General features: G+C 46.7%; 1 protein-coding gene across 1 annotated transcript in view; it reads right to left on the bottom strand.

Moving 5' to 3' along the window:
* The window catches only part of ANKRD33B (ankyrin repeat domain 33B), an 87,000-nt gene that overhangs the window by 29,304 nt on the left and 33,248 nt on the right, over positions 1–24,448 (bottom strand). The window contains exon 2 of the mRNA XM_029217103.1: positions 11,432–11,561. Within this exon, the coding sequence (XP_029072936.1) occupies positions 11,432–11,561 (130 nt within the window). The remainder of the gene's footprint in view (positions 1–11,431; positions 11,562–24,448) is intronic.

Genomic DNA, 24,448 nt, shown 5'->3' with positions numbered 1-24,448 from the left:
CTTACTAGACATCTCTGTAGCATTTACCACTTGCTTGTTCCATCCTTTTGAAACTCTTTCTGCAAATGTCCTGACAGCTCACCCTTCTGCTTTTCTTCCTCTCTCTCCAGCCACTCAATTTTCTTTGTGGATTCTTCTGTTCTCTGCTTTCTGAAATGCCACTGTTCCTCAGACGTATGACTAAGCCCTCTTCTCATCCCCTACACGCTCCCTTGGTGATCCTATGCCCTCTCAGCCTAAAACTTCCAGATCACTTACTGCTAGCTAATCTCTCTTTCTGAGTTTCTTACCTAAATATGTGTCTACTGGATATTTCATCTTGGGCATCCCACCAACAAAGCAAACTCAACACATCAAACCCAAAACACGTTTCTTCCAAACCTGCTCCTCTCACCCACATTCCTTATTCAATGATGAATACCACCAATAACTGACAGAGGTGCCCAAGACAGAAATCTGGGCTTTCTCTTCAGCCCTCCCCTAACCCCTTCCCCATCCAAGTATCATGGAATTCTGGCAAGGCCACCTCTTAAACATCTTCCAAACCTGTCCGTGTTTCTCCATTCCCACTTCTAACCTAGATGAGGACCACCACATCCTTCCTGGGGTCCACCCCTCTCCTACCTGGACTTCCTGGTCCGATTTCTGCCCCATTCTCCACACCATCAGCAAGAAACTCTTCTGACCAACACAACTACTGCTTAAAACCCTTCATGGTTTCTACTCTTTAGACGAAGTCTCAACTCTTTAACCAGCTAGCTCCTTTTTTATCTGACCCTGCTCTCTGAAGGCCAGCAGAATATGCCACCTCAAAACATGCAACTTTGACATTTATTTTGAGCTGAAGGCAACTGAGAAGAAGCAATTACAAGAAAAGTTCCCTGTCCTCCCCCATTTGCCTAAAAGCAGGACATACATTTTCTTATTTTATTGCTTTATGTTTCCCCAGTTTTACTGAGATATAATTAACATATATCACTGTGTTAAATTAAGGTGTACAGCATAATGATTTGACTTACATATATTGTGAAACATTACCATAGTAAGTTTAGTTAACATCCATCATCTCATATAGGTACCAAAAAGGGGGGGGGGATGGTTTTTCTTCTTTGTGATGAGAACTCTTCAAAAACTGCTTTCCCTTGTCCTGTCATTTCTCCACAAATGTATTGCTCTTTATGGAAGATGACGTATAAGCCAGAGTTCTAAGCCACTTCCTTGAGTTATTCACTTTTCCCTGGGTGTCCCCCATTTACACATGCATGTTTATAGATGTCTGGTCCTCTCTTGTTAGTCTTTTATTACAGGGGTCTCAGTTGGGAACCCAGAAGGGTAGAGAGAAGGTTATTTTTCCTCCCCTATATCCCCGCTTCATTCTCAGCTCTTGCACCAATGCCCTTCTCCTTGACTCTTTAATCATAACTTTTTTTAATTCAGCCGTGTACCACACTTTCTCTAATCTGGTGGCCTTCCCACCAGGCTAGTTCCCCACCTGGTATACTCTTTCTTTGCCTTCTACCCAATTACCTGATGAGCCTTCCCTTCCACTGGAAGCTCTGCCCTGGTCCCCCAAGCCTGGATTAGGCACCTGAACCATCATGCCTCATGGTCCACATTTCCGTGTGGCTGTGGATTCCCACAGCCACCACGCTTGCTCATAAGTTCAAAACTTCCAACTGACTGCAAGCTCAATAAATATTTAGTAAGTAAAAGGGCAGAAGGATTCCTACTTCTCCCTTGAAAAAATTCACTTATCAAAAAGGTTGCTAATTTTCAAGCCATAACCCACATTAACTAAGATTACATGGCCATCACAATTATTAATTCAACATGTAATTGGGTACCAATGATGGGCTAAACGTCTTGTTTATTCCTTTATTCAAGGAAAGGAAACAGACAATAAACCTGTGCAGACCTAAAAATGGAATTAGGGCTGTCTAAAGACTTGATTGGTCTGACACCAGGTACTCAAAATATACTTTTCCAAACCAGCCAGTAGAGGGAACTGTTGATTGGAAATATCAGGTCCCAGCAGCACTGAGGAAGAGAACAGATTCTTCGTCCCCATCCAGAGGAGGGGAAAATGCACAAGGGGAGCAGAGGGCAGGCAGCACAGACAGGCTTTCCTCTAGTCTGACCGAGGAGCAGGGCCAGCTGCTGCGAAGGAGGTGGCATTGCTGTGCTCAGTCAGAAAGGCTCCAAAAAATGGAGTTTATGGGAAAAGGCGAGGTGATGCTAGGAAACCTCAGAGACGTGCCAAGTTCTAATGTACTTAAAACAGTAGAAACCGAGTAAAAGGAAAACACTTCAAAAATCCATAAAAATCACAATGAAGTCAGACTAGAAATCGTGATCCAGCTGTAGTGATAATAAGATAAATACAATGAAGAGGCGTTGGCCTGCCTCAGGCCAAGTCATACGTTCTCCTCTGAAGCGGGACACTCCCCAAATCCAGTTCACAATTCAGAACACACACAGGCAGCCTGAGCCTGCCAGCCACTCCTGGGAGCCTCACTGCCACCCTGTCCCCAGCAAACAAGTGACATGAATAATGCCAGGCTGGCTCTCAGTGCATTTCCTCCAAAATCTTAAAGATAAGTTCAAGGAATAACAAGTTTTAAGGATGCACCAGAGGTTACTTGTACTGAACCAGCTTGATATTATCACCAGTTCGGAAGGACCCCTGCAGTTTTCTCACTTCATCTTACTCCTGCTCTTCTGTTCAAGGGGAAGAAGAAACGGAGAAAGTAAACACCTAACGCCATCCCCGGGGCGTGTAATTCATTTCTTTGGTTATATCCTACTTTATACTTTTGTTAGGGGAAGTAAGGTAGAAATTGAAATTACTGGCTGAATGAGATTTAGGGATTATTTGAGGCTTTATTTTCATATATCCTCTCCATGGTAAAGGCCTAACTTAGATTCAGCTGTATCTTTATTCTGCATAAAGACCTGAGAAGGTGAGACTTCGCAGAGAACACGGCCAGGCAGACCCAGGCATTTGCATCCTCATTTACACTCCCGACTCTCAGACGAGCTACACAGCTACGATATCAAATAATAGAAACATGTGGTCACTTTACAGTTTTCCTTAACCACACAGATTCTGCGGGGGCCAAAGGTGACTGAGGTCACTCCACCGCCCTGGCCAGCGATTTGTTTTGCCTGGGGCAGGGTGTGTGATGCAACCCTGCCCTGTAACTGAAGCTGTGCTGGAGGCTTCTGGAGATGTTTTCCCATCTTAGAGAATAGAACATGAACAGGGATTTGTTCCTCCTTCCTGAAGCCTCCTGTGCTGTAACATGAAGCCACGCTGCTTGGAGCTGCCAGGCCATCTTGGGACCATGAGGCAAAAGGTCAGGAGCATTTCTGAGAAGCCGGCTCCAGGTCCTGACATCAGGAGGCCATGCAATGAAGCAACCCCCCAACTGTTGCCTTCAGACACATCATGTTGCAAGAGAAGACTGTTTCCTCATCGTTGAAGCTTGTTTTGTTGGGTATTCAGTAGACTGCACCCAAAAGCACCGTAGCAGATCCTAGGCTCCAATAAGAATCAGGGAAACACAAAGAGCAAGCGAAGTCCATTTTGAGTTGACAAACTCTCAACCCTTGGGAACGTGGTGGGAAATATAAATTGGTACAGCTTTTCCTAAAGGCCACTCGGCAGGGGCTACGTAAATGTGCACATTTAAAAGGTGGGCGTCCTTTGATGAAGCGGTTGAGTTCTAAGAATCTATCTGTGCATTTCTTCTCTTTCCTTCTCTGCCCTGCTCTGACCGCCACAGACCACACCTGCCGGGTTCCTTAGCCCTGAAGTCTCAGGTGTGACTGAGCAGGGGCCCAGTGGAAGGAGGGCGGGTATGAGCCCCTGTCCCCTGCCCACCTCCCTCCTCGAGTGGCTCAGGTGTCCCAGGTCCCAAGTCCTGGGGGCAGCCTTCCCGGGCTCTCTCCCTCTCCAGGGCCTGCCCCTGAGCTCTGCTGCCACCTCTACTCACAGCCCCCTTACCCATTCCTCAGCTTAGACTCTGAGCGCACCTGCCGCTCCACCTGTTTCCGGCCGGGATGCTGACAGGTACACCCTCCTCAGAGATGCGCCCCTCGTCCCCAGCCCGTCAACACAAAGGGCTCCACTCCAGCATGGTCTGAAACAGCCTCATTCAGAAACCCGTGCACACTAGACTTTAAATTTGGGAGATGAGGTTACGTGTGCCCTTGCCCGCCCTGTAGACCCAGCACTTAGCACAGCCCTTGGACATGAAGTGACTGCTGAATAAATATTTGTTTTAAAAGAGGATCTTGTGGGGCTTCCCTGGTGGCGCAGTGGTTGAGAGTCCACCTGCTGATGCAGGGGACACGGGTTCGTGCCCCGGTCCGGGAGGATCCCACATGCCGCGGAGCGGCTGGGCCTGTGAGCCATGGCCGCTGAGCCTGCGCGTCCGAAGCCTGTGCTCCGCAACGGGAGAGGCCACAATAGTGAGAGGCCCGCGTACCGCAAAAAAAAAAAAAGAGGATCTTGTACAGAGTGGATGACCCATGGCTTACCGAACTGTCTCAGTTACTGGACTCGGGGGACACAGCCCCGAACACACCATCACAGCGGTGTGTGCCGCTGTAAGAGGCAGGGAAATCTCGTGTGCACAAGTCTACACGGAAAGATCCCCTAGATAGACTGAGTGAAAAAAATTAGAATCACAGTCTCTACAGAATTACCCCATTCACGGAAATAAAAGGTGCGTGCACACCCTTTGTGTTTAAAAGGAGAGAGAGTGAGTTCTGGAAACGTAACCAGCTGGAACGTGGTCAGTCAATGAGAGAATTGGGGAGAGTGAAAAGGGACTTCTTTTTTTTATATAATAATACTTCTGTGGTGATTTTTCACTGTAAGCATGTATTACTAGACATCTTTTGGAATTAAGACATCATCAAATAAATAAAGCTGGTTATGGAACTGGATTAAAACGGGACATCATTTGATTCTATCAGCTGAAAGCCCAAACAGCCTCTCTTTGGTCAAACAGTACATGAAAGTCATGAGCAGATGCTCAGTTGCTTTCCTTTATTCTCCCTTTGATTTAGTGACAGCTCTGTGTCCCTCCGACATCTCACCCAGGTCCATGAACTACCCCTACCCCACCCCACCCCTGGCTCTTATACCCACGGACAGGCACCCTGGGTCATCATTCGGTATAGGAACATGGAAAGCCCCAGTTCTCAGAGTGAGGTCCCCAGACCAGCGGCATTGGCATCGCCGGGGAACTCACTGAAAGGCACAGTCTCGAGCCCCACCCCAGACCTACACAATCCAGGACTCCTGGGGTGGGGCCCAGAAATCCGTGTTTTAACCAAATCTGGGTTAAAACATAGATTACCCACCTGTGGGTGACAGCGATCCCGCTTGTAACCGAGCAGGACCCTATGAGGCCTTCACGGGACAGACCACCACCCCCTGTGTCCTCTGCCTTCCTCTTGTTGGTAGAAAAACTTTAGCCTCGGGGGCCTCCCCCGAGTTCCAAAGAACAAATTTAATCAGAGAAGTGAGAAAATGCAGAAACAAAGGAAAACAGGCAAGCAAGACAAATTAATAATGGTTTCGCCATTAAACAAAGTCAAGGCCCTTGAGTTCCTCCTCAAGGGCTACAGACGATAGAATCTGAGCCATGTCCTTTAAGCTATTTTGCAGATACCAAAGTCCCCACCAGGTGGGAGAAGTTAACCGTATGCTACCCACAGGCATGTAGACCCCCAGACGGGTCGGATCCAGAAGGTTGATGATGTTGACTCCCAGTTACTTCCCACCAGCCAATCAGAAGAGCGTCCACGAGCTGATCACACACCCCACAGCCCCTTCCCTCACCCTGTCTTTAAAAACCTCTCCCTGAAGGCCTCTGGGGAGTTCAGGCCTTTTAAGCAGTAGGTGCCTGGACTCCTTGCTGGGTGCCTGCAATAAACGCTGCCCTCTCCTCCACCACACCTGCTGTCAGGACACTGGCTTTACTGCCTGCGGGCGAGTAGACCCAAGTTTGGTTCAGTAGCAAGCTCAAGGCTGTGCTCTCAGAGAGGGAAGCAGCCCCGTGAGGTCATGACCTCCACCTGCGGCAATAAATTAGGGAAAAGCGCTTCCTTACATGGAGGCAATTAAGAGAAAGAAGGACAAGCTTTCTAATTGGACTTCTTTTAAAGTAGCACAAGAACCATGCTCCCCCTCCTTCCCCTCCCCCTAAACAATTCAATCCTAAAGCTCCGGTGGGCAGAGCCAGGAGGCCTCCCGCACCCCCGAAGCCCTGGGTGGGTGTCCCAGGGCTCAGAGCCCCCGTGGAGGGAGCGGGGACCACGCAGAGGTGAGAGTGGTTAAGAAACAGACACTACAGACAGAACTTGGACGAATCAGTCAATAGGCCGAGGATCGTGGAAGCCAGGAAAAAGAGAAAATACGTTACAATATTTTGTTTCTATAAAAGAAGGTGGAAAGGAACTTATCTATGCATCCAGTCGTTAACAATGGTTATTACCTCTAGAAAGTAAAATGGGAAAGAACTAAGAGTGAGCAGGTAAGAGATCTTCACCCTTAAGTTTAATTGCTTTATGTGTTTAATTGCTTATGTGTTGTTTTTTTCCAAACATTGTGTATCGTTTTCCACGATCAGCTTATAAGAACATCAGCAAGGCTGAGTGGAGAAAGCACCCAGGATGGCCACCACGTTGCCAGCCTCCTGCACGACCCGGTCTGGGTCACATCCCCACCCCCCTGCCACACCCTCACCTCTGGTACCCACATACTTAAACACACCCCAGCCATGTGAGTCCTGCCAACTGCCCTCCAGTCCAACTCTGTCTGGAGGGGAGGCTCCACCGGGGACCACCAGCGCTCTTGAGGTCACAGCAGGAGGGCCATGAACACAGGAGTCTTGTTCCCTGTCCCAGTTTCCCGCCCATGACCAAAGCAATAGGGAGAAGCCTTATCGGTACTAGAAACCACAGAAGGACACAATCCACTGGCCAGAATTCCAGAAAGGAATTTCTGTCAGAGGCAGTGGAGACAGGAGCCAGCTGTAGGGAAGGATGGGGCATTACAGGGTTTTCTTTTTGTTTCTGTTTTTAACTTTTAATTTTATATTAGGATATAGCTGATTAACTATGTTGTGATAGTTTCAGGTGACTCAGCCATACATATACATGTATCCATTCTCTCCCAAACTCCCCTCCCACCCAAGCTACCAGATAACATTGAGCAGAGTTCCCTGTGCTGTACAGTAGGTCCTTGTTGGTTATCCATCTTAAATATAGCAGTGTGTACGTGTCAATCCCAAACTCCCTAACTATCCCTTCTCCCCACCCTTCCCCCCCTGGTAGCTATAAGTTCGTTCTCAAAGTCCATGAGTCTGTGCATTACATGTGTTTGAGTAGACCTGGGGCAACTCCAGCAGTGCCCCAGGGAAAAAGGGGGGCTGCGGGGATGCACGGAGACCCACTGATGCCATTTCCAATGCCCAGGCACACGAGCCAAGCAGGAGACCTGAGGTGCTCCCACGCCCAGCTCCTGCGGCCAGCAGAAACGACACCAGGTAGGGGTGTGTGGTGCTCAACCTTGGCCGGCATAGACCGCTGCCCCACCGCACGCCTGCAGCTCAGGGACGGGAGCCGCCGCTGTGACTGCCCTCAGCCCCACCTGGATTTCTCCCTCTGCACCCCAGGCCTCAGACCCAGAGCCTGGAAAGCACATGGAGCCCTTTCCTTCTCCCTTTGCTGGGCCTCTCTCTAACCTTGAAAGGACCTGTGTCATCTTTGACTTAAATAAACCAGTTCAGGGAAGCACAGGCTCTGCTTAAAGATGAGCGTTATGGACTAAACGTTGTATTCCTCCGAATTCCTATGTTGAAGCCCCGAGCCCCCAACGTGACTGTACTTCGAGATGGAGCCTTTGTGCGGGTAACTTAAGGTTAAATGAGGTCAGAAGAGTGGTGCCTGATCTAATAGGACTGGTGTCCTCATAAAAGGAGACACCAGAGACCTGGATCTTGCTCTCTCCACCGTACAAGGACACAGCAGGAAGATGCCACATGCTTGCCAGGAACCAAATGGTCCAGCACCTTGACCTTGGACTTCCAGCCTCCAAAACTGTAAGAAATAAATTTCTGTTGTTTAAGCTCCCAATTTATGGTATTTTGGTAATAGCAGCCCAAACGGGCTAAGACATAAGTATTCTCATGAAGAAAAAAATAAATTTAACCCAATGAATAGCATAAAAACAAACTGATGAAGAAATATGAAGCACTTCCACAGATCCTGGAGTAAAAGATAGAAAAGAAAAAAACAATGATGAGAGAAAGCTGTGACGTGAGGACCTAACCTACACCTAAGAGGGAACCCCAGAAAGCAAAAACAAAGCAAGGCAGTTGCAGTGTTCAAAGAGATAACAGAAAAGTGTTCCCTGAAGTAAAAATATGCCTAATATAAGTCAAACACAGAGAGCAGGAATGGAAATATACGATAATGACAGTTGGGGTTTTTTTTGTTGGTGGTGGTTGGTTGGGTTCTTCTCAAGGATAGGGGGCAGGAGATCTTTATAGGCTGAGAAACAGGGTATCAACAAAGACAAAAATTAGGCTGGACTCAAGACTATTCCTCTGCAACACGAATTTTTTTTTTTTAAAAAAAGCAAAAGACAAGTTGTTATTTTCTGAATGAAAACAAAATAAAAACATTTTCAAATAGGCAAGAATTCAGAAAGTGCCTCATGGGTATTAAACAACCACTAATATCCCTACACACATAAAGAGCTCTCGCAAATCAATAAGTAACCTCGCCTTCCTGTACTTTCTCATACTCCGGGATGAGACTCGTGCTCTCGTCCATGCCTTGGCCCTGCTGCTCAGGAACGCCTGGCATCCCTTCTGTATTCCGGCAGGGACTGGAGTCTGACGCTCCACACTTTCCTCCTGCCGTGAAGACCTCTTACTTGGATGGCTCAGCATTTCAAAGGCCTGGGGACCGAGTGGAGGCAACGTTTCTCCGACCACCGCTCCTTTCATGTACACCCCTCTGAGCTGGCGTTCCAAAGGCTGAAAGCCAGCCCAGACCCGCCTCTCCCCTACAGCCCACCATCACGACCACCAGAACCTGAGCCTTCTGCCACTCAGCTTCTGCTCCCTCTCTGCTCTCTGAAACAGCCTCTGTGCCCACCAGGATCATCTCGCCTGTCACCACACACCCAGCCTCACGCCACTCAAATGCATTCCCTCGCATTGTATCTAGACCCTTGATAACCTGGTCCCCTGCCTCCTCGTGGGGCCACCCCTCCCCCATCCTAGACACACATGGTCCTTGGCTCTTCCTAAGACATGCCTGGCTCCCTACTGGTCCTGAAGCTCTGTGGTGCACCGGCTGGCATGGCCTCCCTCTGAGCTCTGCAATGCCCAGCTCAATGCCCACCCCCTCCACGACCCGTGTCCCAAACCACCAGGCTAGACGAGGTGTTCTCACGCCACGGCTGTCAGCGCACCCGTTCATCAGAGCCCCATCAGATGGCCATTTAGCTGGACAATTACTCAAGGGCAGCAGTGCCCTTCACTTCACCACCCCTGGTCCCTGCCCAGGTTCTTGGCCAGTGGGGGTAATGAGTGATAAGGTCACGGTCACTGAACGCCTCTCACAATATCCTTTTTCTCTTTTGCTGTTCAGGACGTTGTGCACCTGGGCTTTCAAAGTCTGGAGTGCCTCCATGCAGGGAAAGCTTCACGCCCTGACACCTGACGAGGTGGACGTGTGTGAGCACAGCCCTGACACCTGGCTAAGTTTGGGGGGTTTTCTGCCTTAGGCTTCTCGATTGAAAAGCAGGTGAGCACAGACTACTTCCCGTTATGGGGACAAAACTGCAAGATGCTGAGTCTCTGCTTCCCCGGGCTCCGCAATCAGTCACCCACGCTGGATTAGACACAGGGGCCTGTGATGCAAGACAGGACAGGGAAGTCCCCCTTGGGTGTCAGCGGCAGAAATTCCCTTTCCACAATCAACACGCTGTGTGGTTTGGGGCATTTTCTGCAGCGTCCCGGCCCTGAGTCTGGTTCTCAACAACTGTCAGCAACGGTGACCCACATTCTTTAATAAACAAACGCCTTCTCTTCCTAACTCAGCCAGCAGTAGCTTCTCTGCTGGAAACCGAGAACCTGAGTGACGCAACAGACGTAATCTTGACGGCCAAGAATTTTGAAAGTGGTCTATTACAAACCCGGTTAGTACCATGGTCACAAAGGAAGTGCAGTTCTGAAGGGACAAGCACAGTTTCATGTTTGTCCCCAAAATGTCCGAGTACAATTCCAGAAGAGGAGAGCTGTGCACAGGGCACTTGGCAATGCTGGCATAAGGACCACCTCTGGAGACGGACACTCCAGGACGAAGTTCGCTTACCCTTTACAACGTGCTCTCATTACCAGCCTCACCTTGTTCCACTGATACACTCTCCGCAAGAAGCCCCTGGTTTCCTTTACCTCCCCAAGCCAAGTGCAAGGTTACCTCATAAACATGTCCGCTTTTATACGTTCACTGTCACTAGTGCCTCTTCCACTCACGAGTTCACCAGCATCTCCCAGATCCCGGGAGCACAGGGTGGGGTGCAGTGCTCTGGGGTAGGGGACGTGGAGCTGGCTTTCTGGTGCAGCTTGATGTTCAAAGACTTCAGGCGGTTTCAGAGCTAGCTCTGCCCCACACTGAGTCCTGCACTAGTGCGTAAACTGCACGTGGAACAGACAGCAGACCTGACTCCCTACTAGGTCTATTCCTTTTGTTCTCACCTTTGTGCTCTGTCGCCTGTGCTTAGTCATGCTGGCTCTGCACCTTTTGTAAAAGAATGTTGCCTACAGCCTGAAATATACAGGATAGCTCATTCTCCAGGCCCTGACCTTTAAAGGTGTAACACTTTTCCATCCACATAGAGATAAAAAGTTGCAAAACAGAAAACAACAACTGTCTTGTTGGAGGTTTATAGGAACATTGTGACCAGACCTGCTCAGACAGCTGCAAGAACAAAGGATTCTGGCAGGAGGAAGTTTCCAACAACCAGCCACACTCCCTCCCCTTTTAGTATAAAAGAAGCCTGAATTCTAACTCACGGAAGATGGTTCTTTGGGACACTAGTCCACCTGCACCATCCTCTTGGTCTGCTGGTTTTCTGAATAAAGTCACTGTTCCTCACCCTAACACCTCACCTCTGGGTTGACCGGCCTGTCATGCAGAGAGCAGTATGAGCTTGGACTCAGCAACACACTGTCCCAAACACACAAAGAGAATGTCACCCACCTTCAGCCCTTTCCTTGTCCCTCTTAGCAGTAAAGCACGACCTCTGATCAACTACATCCTTCTGCCGTCAATCTCAGGAGCGAGGTCAAGTGCAGCCCCCAGCAACACTGCCTGGGAGGGAAGAGAAGCTGGGTCTTACCTGCCTGTGCAGCCGTGATTAGGGCCGTGTTGCCCTCGCTGTCCTGCCAGTTGACGTCAACGTGGGGGCAGTCTGCGAAGGCCACCACAGTATCCACAAAGCCGTGGTAGCAGGCGACAATGAGGCCGGTCTAGAAATGAAGAGGGAAGCAGGTCAGAGGGGAAGAGCAAGCATCACCACCCAACAGCAGCATGCATCCCCTGCCCTGCTGGGCACGATGGGCAGGAGTGAGGTGAGGACCCGGTCCGGGTTCTCAGCACCAGGTTAGAGCAGCTGGCCATGGTCCATTCGCAGGTGTGTGCTGAGCGCTGCGAAGAGCGAGGTGCTGTGCTTGGAAATTCAGGGACAAAGACCCCGCCCTCGGGGTGTTCCATTCTAACGGGAGGAAGAGGCATCAACTACAGACCTAAGATGTAAGTGTGCTATAAAGTAGACTGGATCAGGGCAGTTGTGAGCCCCAGGGCCACGCGGCTCAGTCTGGAACAGGTGCTGGGGCGGGCTCACTGAGATGGGGCGCTGGGCACAGACCAAGGAGGTGGGGGAAGACGCCAAGGGGACCTGGAGGGGGAGGGGCAGGCAGAAGGCCATGCCTGGCTGCCCAGGGACCAGCCTGGAGGCTGGTGACCACAGGTGGCCTCAGTGGCCAGAGCAGGACTGGAGTTTGCTCTGAGCGAGATGGGGAACGTTTGGGGCAGTCCGCTGTCAATAGTTTGCATCAGTTCTGGCTGCTGGGTGGAAAACAGACTCTAAGAGTGGGAGCACGGAGAACAGGTGGGGCTGTGGTGACCCCCTTTCCTGGCACACAGCCCCTAAAACCCTCAGAGTTTGCTTTTTGGATGCTAACGAGATGACTCTTGGTGGCTTCAGGATGGGGGCTGGTCTCTAGGAGAGCTTATTAGAAGGTTAGATCTTTAAGCTCCACTGCCCCTCCCACCCCTACTCCTACCTCTGGGGTGGGGAGGAGAGGGTGGAAAACTGAGTCCAAGGACTAATGGCCAATGATTTAATAGCTGAGCAAATCATACCTACTTAACGAAACCCCCATAACATCCTAAACAAGGGGGTTCAGAAAGCTGCTGGGTTGGTGAACATACAGAGGTGCCAGGAGAAAGCATGGAAGCCCCGCACCCCTCCCCAATGCCTGGTCCCGTGCTTCTCTTCCATCTGGCTGTTCCTGAGTTACAGACCTTATAATAAAGCAGCAGCAGGATGTAAAGCACTTTCCCAAGTTCTGTGAGTCGTTCTAGCAAATTACTGAACCCGAGGGGGGGCTGCGGGAAACCCCAGATTTATAGCCAGTCAGGCAGAAGGTGGCCCATGGGTCCTGTGACTAGCATCTGAGCTGGGGGCAGTCTTGGGGGACTGAGCCCTTAACCCATGGGGTCCTTGCTGACTCTAGATAGTGTCAGAATTTAACTGAATTTTTAGACACCCTGCTGGTGTCGGAGAACTGGTGTGGAAAAACAACATGGATTTGGTGTCAGAGAAAACCCCAACGCTTGACATCAGGAAAAAGAAAACACCACAGGGTGTTTTTTTCTGCAGATGCTGGACAGGCGATGACAGTGGTCATCATGCACCAGGAAGCAGGACGAGAACCCCACGTGCTGGCACCCTGACCACAGATTTCTAGCCTCCAGAACTGTGAGAAATAAATTTCTGTTGTTAAGCTGCCCATTTTACGGTATTTTGTTATAGCATCCCAAGCTGATTAAGTCACCTTGTCACAAAGGATTCGGTGAGATCCTAAAATTCAACCCAGGGTAAGAATTCAAGATCCAGAGTTAATGATCAAGTGACTCAGAGCCCTGCCAGCTGCACCCACCAGCGCTCGGGGACGCAAACCTTAAGTTTAAGGCAATCCCACAGTGGCCCAGCTCTATTTTTACCAGATTTTTAATAAGAATGTAATTGTTCATGGAATGAGGAGAGGGCATGGGCAACCCCTCACGCTTATCTCAATAAGGCTCCCAGTTGCCCACCCAATATATTAAATGTCAAATATTAGAATTTTTTAAGTTTTAGAGAATACCGTTCATTTTTTAACACTGACATACATACTACAGCAAAGTGAACTGTATAATTCTGTGACTATAGTAAAGGCTATCTAATACCTTCCTGCTTGTGCATTCTTTGAAATAGGTCATTCTATCTACAGAATGAAATGTTTCACAATAATTTAATTTTAAGGAGAAATAAGCATGGCGTCAGCCCAGGCAGGCTCTACTTCTAAGCTTTCAGTGTCTCTGATAACCAGAGGTCACTGCCACCAACACCTGCATCCTCCCAGCTAACTTGTCAGCTCACTGCTACATACATGGTCCAGAAAACTTGGGATTCCCCGCATCGTAAATGCCGCAGTCTCACTCTGAGTTTCTTTGGATGACAGTATTTCTCGAATATTCTACAATCATCTCCTGACTTATAAATGAGGCATGTTGTACAAAATGTAGCCACTTCCTTTTTATATAATTCCACAAGGAGCTCATAGCTACTACAGAAAAAAAATCCAGAAACATATATTAGAAAAAAATTTTTCAGTCCAGACACACAATCTCACACACACACACACACACACACACACACACACACTCTTTTTAAAAAAATTTTAAACCAAAACACAGGATTATTTCCTATATGTTTGTCAGGAATATACAGCAACATCTACCAATAAAAGTAATTCTGTGTCAACATTTCCAGCGGCTGTGGGGTATCATACATATTGCAGAATCTTAGTTATTTAATGGATCCCTATTCTTGGACTCTGAGATTTTTTTCCTGTTTTTCTCTATTATGAGTCAAACCTGCAATGAAAATTCCTAGAGCTGAGGCTGTGTGCATATCATTTCTTATTTTGTCAGAGGACATTCTTAGAAGCTGTATTTCTGGATTAAAGGAAAGAGTTATTCTGAAAGTTTTTTAACACATATTTCAAACCCACCCTACAGAAACATCTCAAAGGACATCTACTTTCACCAATCCTGCCAACCCAACCATTAGTTGCAGATTCCAGGGAATTCCCTGGTGGTCCAGTGCACTTTCACTGCTGAGGGCCCAGATTCAATGCCTGGTCAGGGAAATAAGGTCCTGCAAGCCACGTGGTATAGCCAAAAAAAAAAAAGGATTCCGGTTAAAAGGAAGACTTCCCTTTGGCAGGTAATAAATAAAGGGATGCTCTCCAGGGCTCCTGAAGTTCCTGGTTCTTTTGCAATCAGCCTCACCTCCACTTCTTCCTATCCCAATCAAAAGGGGGTCTGTTCTAGAACCACAGCCCCTTCCAGCCCCTAAGGTAAGCCTTCCCTAAATGTGAAGTAAGCCCCTTCTGATGGTGGCCTTGGAAATCTTAGCATAACCTTAGGTCAGAAATGAAGATTATCAGGAAAAAAAAATAGATAATGCAATTTAAGGACTCAGGATAAAATGGTATTGAACACAGAAGTAGTAGCTCTAGTCTCCACAGAGACTTCCATTACTACTAAAAATCATTACCTTTATTACTTATTTTCTGGGAATCTGTTCCAAACGGCTGACATTTCCTTTTTTTTTTTTTTGCGGTACACGGGCCTCTCACTGTTGTGGCCTCTCCCGTTGCGGAGCACAGGCTCCGGATGCGCAGGCTCAGCGCCCATGGCTCACGGGCCCAGCCGCTCCGCGGCATGTGGGATCTTCCCGGACCGGAGCACGAACCCGTGTCCCCCGCATCGGCAGGCGGACTCCCAACCACTGCGTCACCAGGGAAGCCCTGACATTTCCATTTTTAACACTGGTGTTTAGCTATAACTTAAACTCTGTTTTGGCTGGGTCATCTTGGTGCCCCCGACAGGAAGCTGGGAGGGGAGCTACAATCTTTAGCAACCCCTGACCATGGCCTCCCAAGACCATTCAACAAAGGACCTGTCACAAAGGAAAGTACTGTCCACCCGCCGAATCGTCAGAAACCCACTAGCACGTGGTTCCCTGAAGCCACAGACAGCTTATTTTTTAAATTACAAACAAAGCATTCATGAGAACAAAATATTATTATTAAGGGAAAAAAAAAGTAAGGTACCTACAAGTGGAAGCCCCCATTTAGAGGTCAGCTAGAAACTCTAGGCCCTCGAAATACAGCCCTAATTTTCAAAGCCTACATACAGTGGAAAAGTCAGAGCAATGATAACAGAATAAAGTTGAGATGCTTCTGCTTCAAAATTGTAAGCATTTGTACATGAAAAACCAAAGATAAACAAACCAAAGCCCTATTCCGTGTAGGAAGAAAGGATGATAAAACACTAGGATTCAAACAACATCATTTATTACATTAACAGATTAAAGGGGAGGGTGAAGAAAGAAGATCATCCTCTAAGTGTGTTAAACCTCTCAATACACACACACACACACAGACACACACACTAGCAAATGCACAGAAACATCTGGAAGGATTGCACCAAAATACTGAATTAGCATCCTCTGTAGAAGAAAGGGGAAGAGAGGTCTGTCAGTTTTATGTGTACCCAGATATTTGGTCAAACGTTACTCCAGGTGTTTCTGTGACAGTATTTTTGGGATGATATTAACATTTAAATCAGTAGATGCTGACTAAAGCAGATTACCCTCCATGACATGCGTGGGCCTCATCCACTCAGCTGAAGGCCTGAACTGAAAAAGAATGACACCCACCCACCCCCCGCCCCCACAACCAGGAAGGAATTCTCCTGGCAGACTGCCCTTGGACTCAAACTACACCTCTCCCCTGGGTCTCCAGCCTGCCAGCCACCCTGCCGATTTTGGACTCGCCCAAGCTTCCACAACTGTGTGAACCAATTCCTTAAAATAAATGTCTCTATCCCCCTATATACAGAGATACAGATATAAATGGACAGCTATGGATAAATCTCACTAACTAGCTATATCTCTCTAAGAATCAATATATGTATACGTGCATCTATCTAACCATGTATATCTCTATATGTCTATAGACACACACACACCACACAAACACTCTCTACTGGTTCTAGCTCTCTGGTGACCCCTGATTAATACAGGGTAGTTGGGGAAGGAACACTTCAGAGAACTAATTTCACTTTTCACTCCATTTCGGTACCATTAGAATTCTTTAAAACAAAGCCATATTCGTGAGGAACTTACACGATTTTACTTCACAGTGAAAAACAAGAAAGAAAACACGGTGTTTAACAATAGTCTCATGAGGAAATACAGTTTTATAACAACAACTGTAAACAACTAAAAAAAAGAACCATCTGTGAAGAGGGGAGGGGGGCTGTGGGCAAAAGAAACAGATTGTGACAAACCAGGGCGAGACTGCGGCACCAAGATGCACGTACAAACCCCACAGCCATATGGCACAATAACAGAGTAATTCCCCTGACCATACAGAAGAAACAGGACAGTGTCCATTTCCAACTGTAAGGAAAAACTCTACCATTCACTGTACAACTTTTAGGTTCAGAACCGAGAGTACACTCAGCTACTTGAAAATTGATTTCTATGCCTTTCTCCATAATAATACCACCGACGGGGGCAGGGAAAAGTTTATGTGACTTTATGAAAGAACTTGAGAATTCTGGTCTTCTTAAGCTACACTATGTTTCTAAAAGGTGACCATGCGTCACCGCTACTGTGGGCATAATTTGTTGGGTAAAATGTGTTAGCCATTGTTTCAATAATCTCATTTATGATTAACCACCATGACAAGAAAGTAAATTCCAGGATGAAAATTTGATCTGTGTTGGTTACTGCCAGGTCCCCAGCTCTGAGAACATAGCCTAGCTGATATATACTTGTTGAATAAATGAACGAGGACTAGAGCTTTGGTAAAGTTTCTTCCTAGATGGTAAGTGGATCTGAACTTTGCACCATCGCATTCAATGGCGAGGGCATGGCCGGGACCCTCTGGGCAGCAGGCACTGCCCAACCCCAGCCTGGCACGTACACTTACAGGCATCACTCCTGCACATTTGGTGGAAGGCAAAAGAGCCCAGCAACTATCACAGTAACAATGCCTGAACTTGCGGACTTTAAATAATTCTCATCGAAACTATCACTCTGTAAACGTGGCTTTGGTGTTATGTATCTCATAAAACATTTTGCAGGGGGTTCCCTGGTGGTCCAGTGGTTAAGGACTCCACGCTTCCACTGCAGGGGACCCCGGTTCCATCCCTGGTCAGGGAACTAAGATTCCCACAGTGCCGCACAGTGCGACCAAAAAAAACCCAACAAACAAAACAAACAAACCAACAAAAACACTTCTGCAGATGTGTGTGACAGGACGTTTTACTCTGAGGATTGTTTCCGGGTTCCTTGAGACATGTTTACAACTGGGATAGCTGATGAGGTCAAGGGGCTGATGGGAGGTAGTCAGCAAAGCCCATAATCTCAGGAGGACTGTTGGTGAGCCTGAAAATCTGTCAGACAGACATAATAAAACAGCTACTAGGCTGGCCTTCTAGTACTAAGACTGCAGCAAAGTTTCCCTCTGTTAACTTTAAAGGCGATGCAAATTAATACCGGGACTTAAGAAAAGGATATTCCACTGGGGGATGAAGATGTGAATCCAGCATGAAAATAAATTATACCATCTGATCACGGCAAATACAACGGTACAATTATACCATTTGGTCACAGTAAGAGGGATGAGGTCCCCATGAGGGACTGGATTCCTGGTTCAGCCTTGCTCTGTGATGCAGACACACAGTCCAGCGCAAGACTGACTTGGATTTTCCATTCTGAAAGTCGTGAAAGCACCTTCCGACCATCTAAGTAAGCTATTCTCCCACCGAGATTCTAAAGGGAAGGGGTATCTTATAAAAGCCTTAATAATTCTATTTTCCCATGACATCAGTTCATTATTTCAACGTATTACAGAAAAAGGGTGGGTAACGAGGCTACAAGCCCAGCTCCACAGGCGGAAATCCTTTCCATGGGCCTAACCTCGAATGATTGTGAGAGAGGGCGCCCCCTGTAAGGTGGAGAATCCTAAAACACACGGCTTGTGAGGAAGCCCACCATTGCTGGTCTTCAACATCTCACTGAACTATGAAATGGTGTTGTGAAACCCTTCCCGGCTGAGTCAGGGTTGTCGAATGAACCCAACAGCAAAGCCCAAACAGCAGACTTCCCCTCTGCAGTGTCTCCCCAGGCATTCAGATTTGCATGCAATTTACATGCTATGACATCTATTTCCCTTTGAACACACACAAGACTGGAGGTGTGATTTTTAGTATCTTCAGCTGGATTACTCTCTGCAATATGCCATTAGAAGTTCAGAGGGTGAAGGGCATGTCCAGGTCTGGTGCGGAGCGGTTGGGCCTGGGGGTGACCACTTGGCCGGCAGGCAGGTCCCGAGGGGTCATCGCACTGCAGGGTGTGGCCAAGCACCTCTCAGCAGACAGCTCACAGTGAGGGACCCCACGGAGCGTCCCATGTACACCTTGTGCAGCAAACACTTACCATGCGCTGAGCTGTGCCAGGGCCCATGTCGACACTGGGGAACCAAACAGAACCAGGCACAACGCCTAATCACCGGCTGGCACCGGATACTACCGACCCCGCGGCGCACTTCAGCAAGTGCGCAGGCGTGTTCATCGTGGAAAAAAAAAATCCAATATTGAAAAAAACTAAAACAGAAAGTAATATAACAAACACCCATGTCTCATCGGCTACAATAACAAAAGCTAATATTTTGTCATAATTTCTTCAAACTTCTGTCCGAAGTCAACATTCCAGAAGTAATTCCCTTATGTACCTTTCTCCCCAGAAGCAACCACTATTTGGTGCTGATGGGTTAACCTTCCTGATTTTGCTTTTGATTTTTTACTCTGCATGCATGCATCTATACACAATACATAAAACATAAAGTACTATTTTGTATTTTAAGTATTTATGGAAAATAGTATTTCCACGTACATGTGAGCCTGCAACTTGATTTATTCAGTGCTGGATGGGTGATCTTTCCACATCGTGACTAGTATAGCACCTCCGCAGGTGGGTCCCTCACTAGTCATTTATCCCTTAAACTTACGGACATTTAAGTTGTTTCCAAATTCCCCCAATTGTAAATATGGAGCCCTGGAATGAAAACTTTGATCTGTATCTCCTGATGCACCTAGGCTAGGGCAACCTTGGAATCCGCGCCTAGGTCAGAGTTTCTGGACCACAGAACTATTTTCCTTTGGGGGCCTTTGATAGCTCTTGAGTTTGAGTGGCGGTCCCCTGTATCATGAGACGTTTAGCTGCATCCCTGGCCTCTACTCACTAAAGGCCAGTAGTATCCCTCACTCTCATTTATGACAACCAAAAATGTCTCCAGACATTGTCAAATGTCCCCTGGGGGGCAAAATCGCCTCTCTGGTGAGAACCCCTGTGATAAATGGACTAGCTGTGGGTAGAACATGTACCAAAATGCTCTCCAAAGTGACTGCAACTACCTAAACGCCCCCTTCAGTGTGTGAAAGTTACAATTCTCTTCATTCTCATCAATACCCAGTACTGTGAGTAAACAGCGACTTTTCAACCTTCACCAACTGCATGCGTATACATTGTTATTGTGTTTTTGACTTGCATTCTCCTGACTAGCAGTCAGACTGCAGATCTAATCAATATGTGTATTGGCCATCTTCAGTGAATAATTTATGTCCTCCGCCCAATTCCTATTGGCTTCTTTTCCTTATTGATCAGCCTGAGTTCTTTATATATTTGCGGTCAGCACTAACCAACAGAAATATAACGGGAGCCACAAATGTAAGCCACATAGTTAAAACTTTCTGGTGGCCATGTTAAAAAAAGCAAAAAGAAATGGGTGACGTTTATTTTAATAATGTAATATTTTATTTAACCCAACATGGCCAAAATATTATGATTTTAACATGTAATCGACATTAAAATTTTTCATGAGACATTAATGAAACAATAGGTCCTAAGAAGATGCCCTAAGACGTGCTTAAATTGCCAGGAATAGGTTTTTGTCGCCTAGAAAGGGGCAAAGGGAACTGCTGTGGAGAGTTGTTGCCTCAATAATGTCAAGCTATAAATAATAAATGAACTCAGAGTCTAGCAGCAAAATAAACAGCTGGAAGCTCACCACCTCGTGTGTTTTGCTGTCCTGAGTAAGCCTTAGGATTCTTCCAAAATGTCATTATGGACATCCTCCATTCTCTTTCACTTATGCTATTGTTGGCATGTAGAGGGTGCATACTCACCCAAGTATGTGATGGGCCAGGAAGGAGCTGGTGAAGGCACACAACAAAAACTAGATACACAACAAAAACACAAGGACAACTGGTTGTGGTCATTACTAACTGTTCCCACATTATCTACTCCTCCCGCCACGTGGTAGAATTGCGTTTATCACTCCTTTTTGACCTCCGACTGGACCCTCTGATCGGCTGGTGAAATGCAAGCAAAATGGCATGTGTCAGTTCCAGGCAGAAGTTTTAAGGAACAGTGCAGGACCTGCCACATTCCCTTTTCTTTTTCTGCCTTGACTCTCCCTGAAGCTGAGAGCCAGAATGTCTCAGGAGCCTTGGTGTGTGCAGGCATGGAGCCCAGAGCCCCACCATCACCTCCAGCCAACCCTCAAGAGCGTGAATGAACAAGAAGCAGGATTTGGTTATTTTAAATGCCAGAGATTTGGGGCTGTATGTTATCACAGTTAACATACCCTATCCAAACATAACTTATTATATAATATGCATAGTAGTGTATATTTATAAATATGTCAATAGTTACTCTTGATTTTTTCCTTGGAAAGAACTGTTCTTTAAGATTATGTCTTTGCTACTTGATTGGGCATAAAACTTACTTTCCTTTATAAAAATGACAGGGATAGGAACTTTAGGGTTATCTATTTAATTTCTTTCTTAGCTTGAAAAATAAAAATTTGGTAACCATGTCATGCCACATATTCCAAAAACATCTTACACGAGGCCAGTCCACCAACCGGGGAACCACTGTTCCATGGGTACCATTTAGTGCCTGAGCGTGGTGCCACCCAGGGCTTCTGAACTAAGTCCCTATGGTTGGGTTCTCCCCAGAGCCATCCCCTGTCCCTACCCCTACCTCAGTTTCCTTGCCTCCAAGCCTCTGCAGGTCGTGCAGGCACCTCTGCCTGGGGTGCCCTTCCTCCCACCCTCCAGCCCCCATCACCCAGCCTGCCTGTCGCACGTCCAATTCTCCTCCACATCTTGGTTCAGCCCTTTTCTACCCATCTTCTGATGCTCTCATTGGGCTTTCCTGCACACTCCATTCCTCACTGGGAAGTAAGCTCCAAGTGGAGAAAGACCACATCTTTTTAACTTTTCCCCAGTGCCCCATGTCTGCAAGACACTCAATAAGCATTTACTGAATGAATGAAACGCCCCTGAGATGTGTCAGAACCTCCCACCTCGAGCAAGTACTCAACTTACTCTCAACCGAGGTGCTGACACACGATGACATGATCTCCGGGCTTTTTATCTTACTTCCACCTTCAAGTAAGGAAATGACCTGAGGTCCCAAGAAAACCTCAAAGAAGACAGTTGCCTTTAGTGTGGTAAGTATCGCTCTAAGCTGGTGCTTTTGATTTGGGACTGAATAATAATAGGCATGAAAACAGCAGCTACATTCAAAGAAAACGAAAGCCATTGGAAGGATTCATTTTAGGGACATCAAAAGTACATCAAGGGATCTGTACCTGCAAAAGCCTGAAAACAACCCAAATATACTATACATGGAGATGACGGGCTAATGAAACACACACTCTATGTGGCACTATGTCACCCCCAATAGGAATGAGGCTAAAATTCATGAGCTGATGTGGAAAGATCTTCACAGGGTAGCATTAAGTAAAAATAATAATAACCACAGGTCAGAAGAGTGTACATTCAGCCTTTCGTATCCACGGGTTCCACATCCTTGGATTCAACCAACTGCGGATGGAAAATATTTGGGAAAAAATTCCAGAAAGTTCCAAAAGGAAAACTTGAATTGCTGTGTTCTGGCAACTATTTACATAGCATTTACGTTGACTTAGATATTATACATAATCTAGAGATGATTTAAAGTACATAGGAGGGGGACTTCCCTGGTGGGGCAGTGGTTAAGAATCCGCCTGCCAATGCAGGGGACACGGGTTCGAGCCCTGGTCCAGGAAGATCCCACATGCCGCGGAGCAACTAAGCCCGTGCGCCACAATTACTGAGCCTGTGCTCTAGAGCCCGCGAGCCACAACTACTGAGCCCGTGTGCCACAACTACTGAAGCCCACGTGGCTAGGGCCCGTGCTCCACAACAAGAGAAGCCACCACAATGAGAAGCCCGCATGCCACAATGAAGAGTAGTCCCTGCTCGCTGCGACTAGAGAAAGCCCGCGCTCAGCAACGATGACCCAACGCAGCCATAAGTAAATTAATTAATTAAAAAAAAATAAAGTACATAGGAGGATTGTGTAGGTTCTATGCAAATACTACATGATTTCATATAAGGGACTTGAGCATCCATGGATTTTGGTATGGGGGGGGCGGTCCTGAAACCAATACCCCTCGGATACCAAGGGACAACTGTGTATGATATGACCTCTTTTTGTGTGAACTTCTAAAATGTGTGCATGGCTCCTGCAATGGCACTGTTCATAAAAGATCTTTTATTTTTCTGAAAGAGGATATAAGAAATTTAACTGGCCACCTTCAATCCACAAACTGTGAGAGAGGAGCCTTCAAAGTTGTATTATGTATTTGGGATCTGTTTCAATGTCCTTTCGAGGCACTCACTTTTTTTCATTATACAAATAAAGTAATATTGGCAGTGAGGTTACAGGGGATATTTAATTTTTATTCATGCTTTCCTGCTTTAAATAAAGAGATGCCTAATAAACTGTTTTAAATAAAGAAATAACAAACATTACTAAAGATAAAACATATACAATTATATCAGCAGAATTCTTTCAGCAGCAGGGCTTATCTTCAGATTAGAAGTAGAATAAATTCAAGGTTGTCATAATTCAAAATAATTTCCCTATGGATTAAATTTTGCATAAAATGTGAATTTGACTATCACTAGATTTATAATCTTAGATTGTTAGTGATTTTAGGAAACTACTTTGTTCAACTATAGTCTCTTTTCAAATCCAGATTTTTATACACACACACACACACACACACACACACACACACACACATCTCCAAATACTTCTAATTCTAATTCATTTATATACTCCTAATGCAAAGGGTATATATCTCAGAAGATTGTCTAATTTTCCCAATAATGACTGTGAGTTTCAGATAGTCCCCTTACAAGTATTCAGTGTTGGCAAAACCACACCTGTTAACTAACAGCTGACCTGAAGGCAGGTCAACTGTCATCAATAATAACACGTTCCTCTCACCATTTATTTACTTAATCTTTTTGAAGTCAGCCTTGGAATTTTTACAATGGATACACAAAGCTCAACAGAGACCTTTAAAGAGAGAACAGTTGGAAGAGGAAAATATAGAAAACCAAATGGAGCAGAAACCACCCTCCCCGATGAGAACGAGCTCCCACGGGGTGTGCTGCCCTAGCACCTATCCACACACCAGGGGCCTGGTCTTCCAACCCTAGTCAAGCCTTCAGCTCATACAGCCCCAGCCAACATCTGACAGCAACCTCACGTAGAGACCTTGGGTCAAAACTGCCCAGCCAAGCTGCCCCTGAATTCCTGAGCCTCGGGAACTGTGAGTGAAAATAAATGCTAATTGTTCTTTTAAGCCACTATATTTGGGGGTGATGCCATACCGCATTAGATAAGTTAATACAAACACCAACAAGTCCTAAGGATAGACTATCCAAAATCCAGTCACAGTCTTCTGAAGCCCACAGGTACTGAGACAAGTAATTTATTTATTTATTTATTTATTTATTTAACATCTTTATTGGAGTATAATTGCTGTACAATGGTGTGTTAGTTTCTGCTGTATAACAAAGTGAATCAGTTATACATATACGTATGTCCCCATATCTCTTCCTTCCTGCGTCTCCCTCCCTCCCACCCCTCCAGGTGGTCACAAAG

Source organism: Monodon monoceros, unplaced genomic scaffold, assembly GCF_005190385.1.
Source record: "Monodon monoceros isolate NGI ecotype Baffin Bay Population unplaced genomic scaffold, NGI_Narwhal_1 Super_Scaffold_12, whole genome shotgun sequence".
Taxonomy (NCBI): domain Eukaryota; kingdom Metazoa; phylum Chordata; class Mammalia; order Artiodactyla; family Monodontidae; genus Monodon; species Monodon monoceros.
This window is presented reverse-complemented; position numbering and strand designations above follow the sequence as displayed.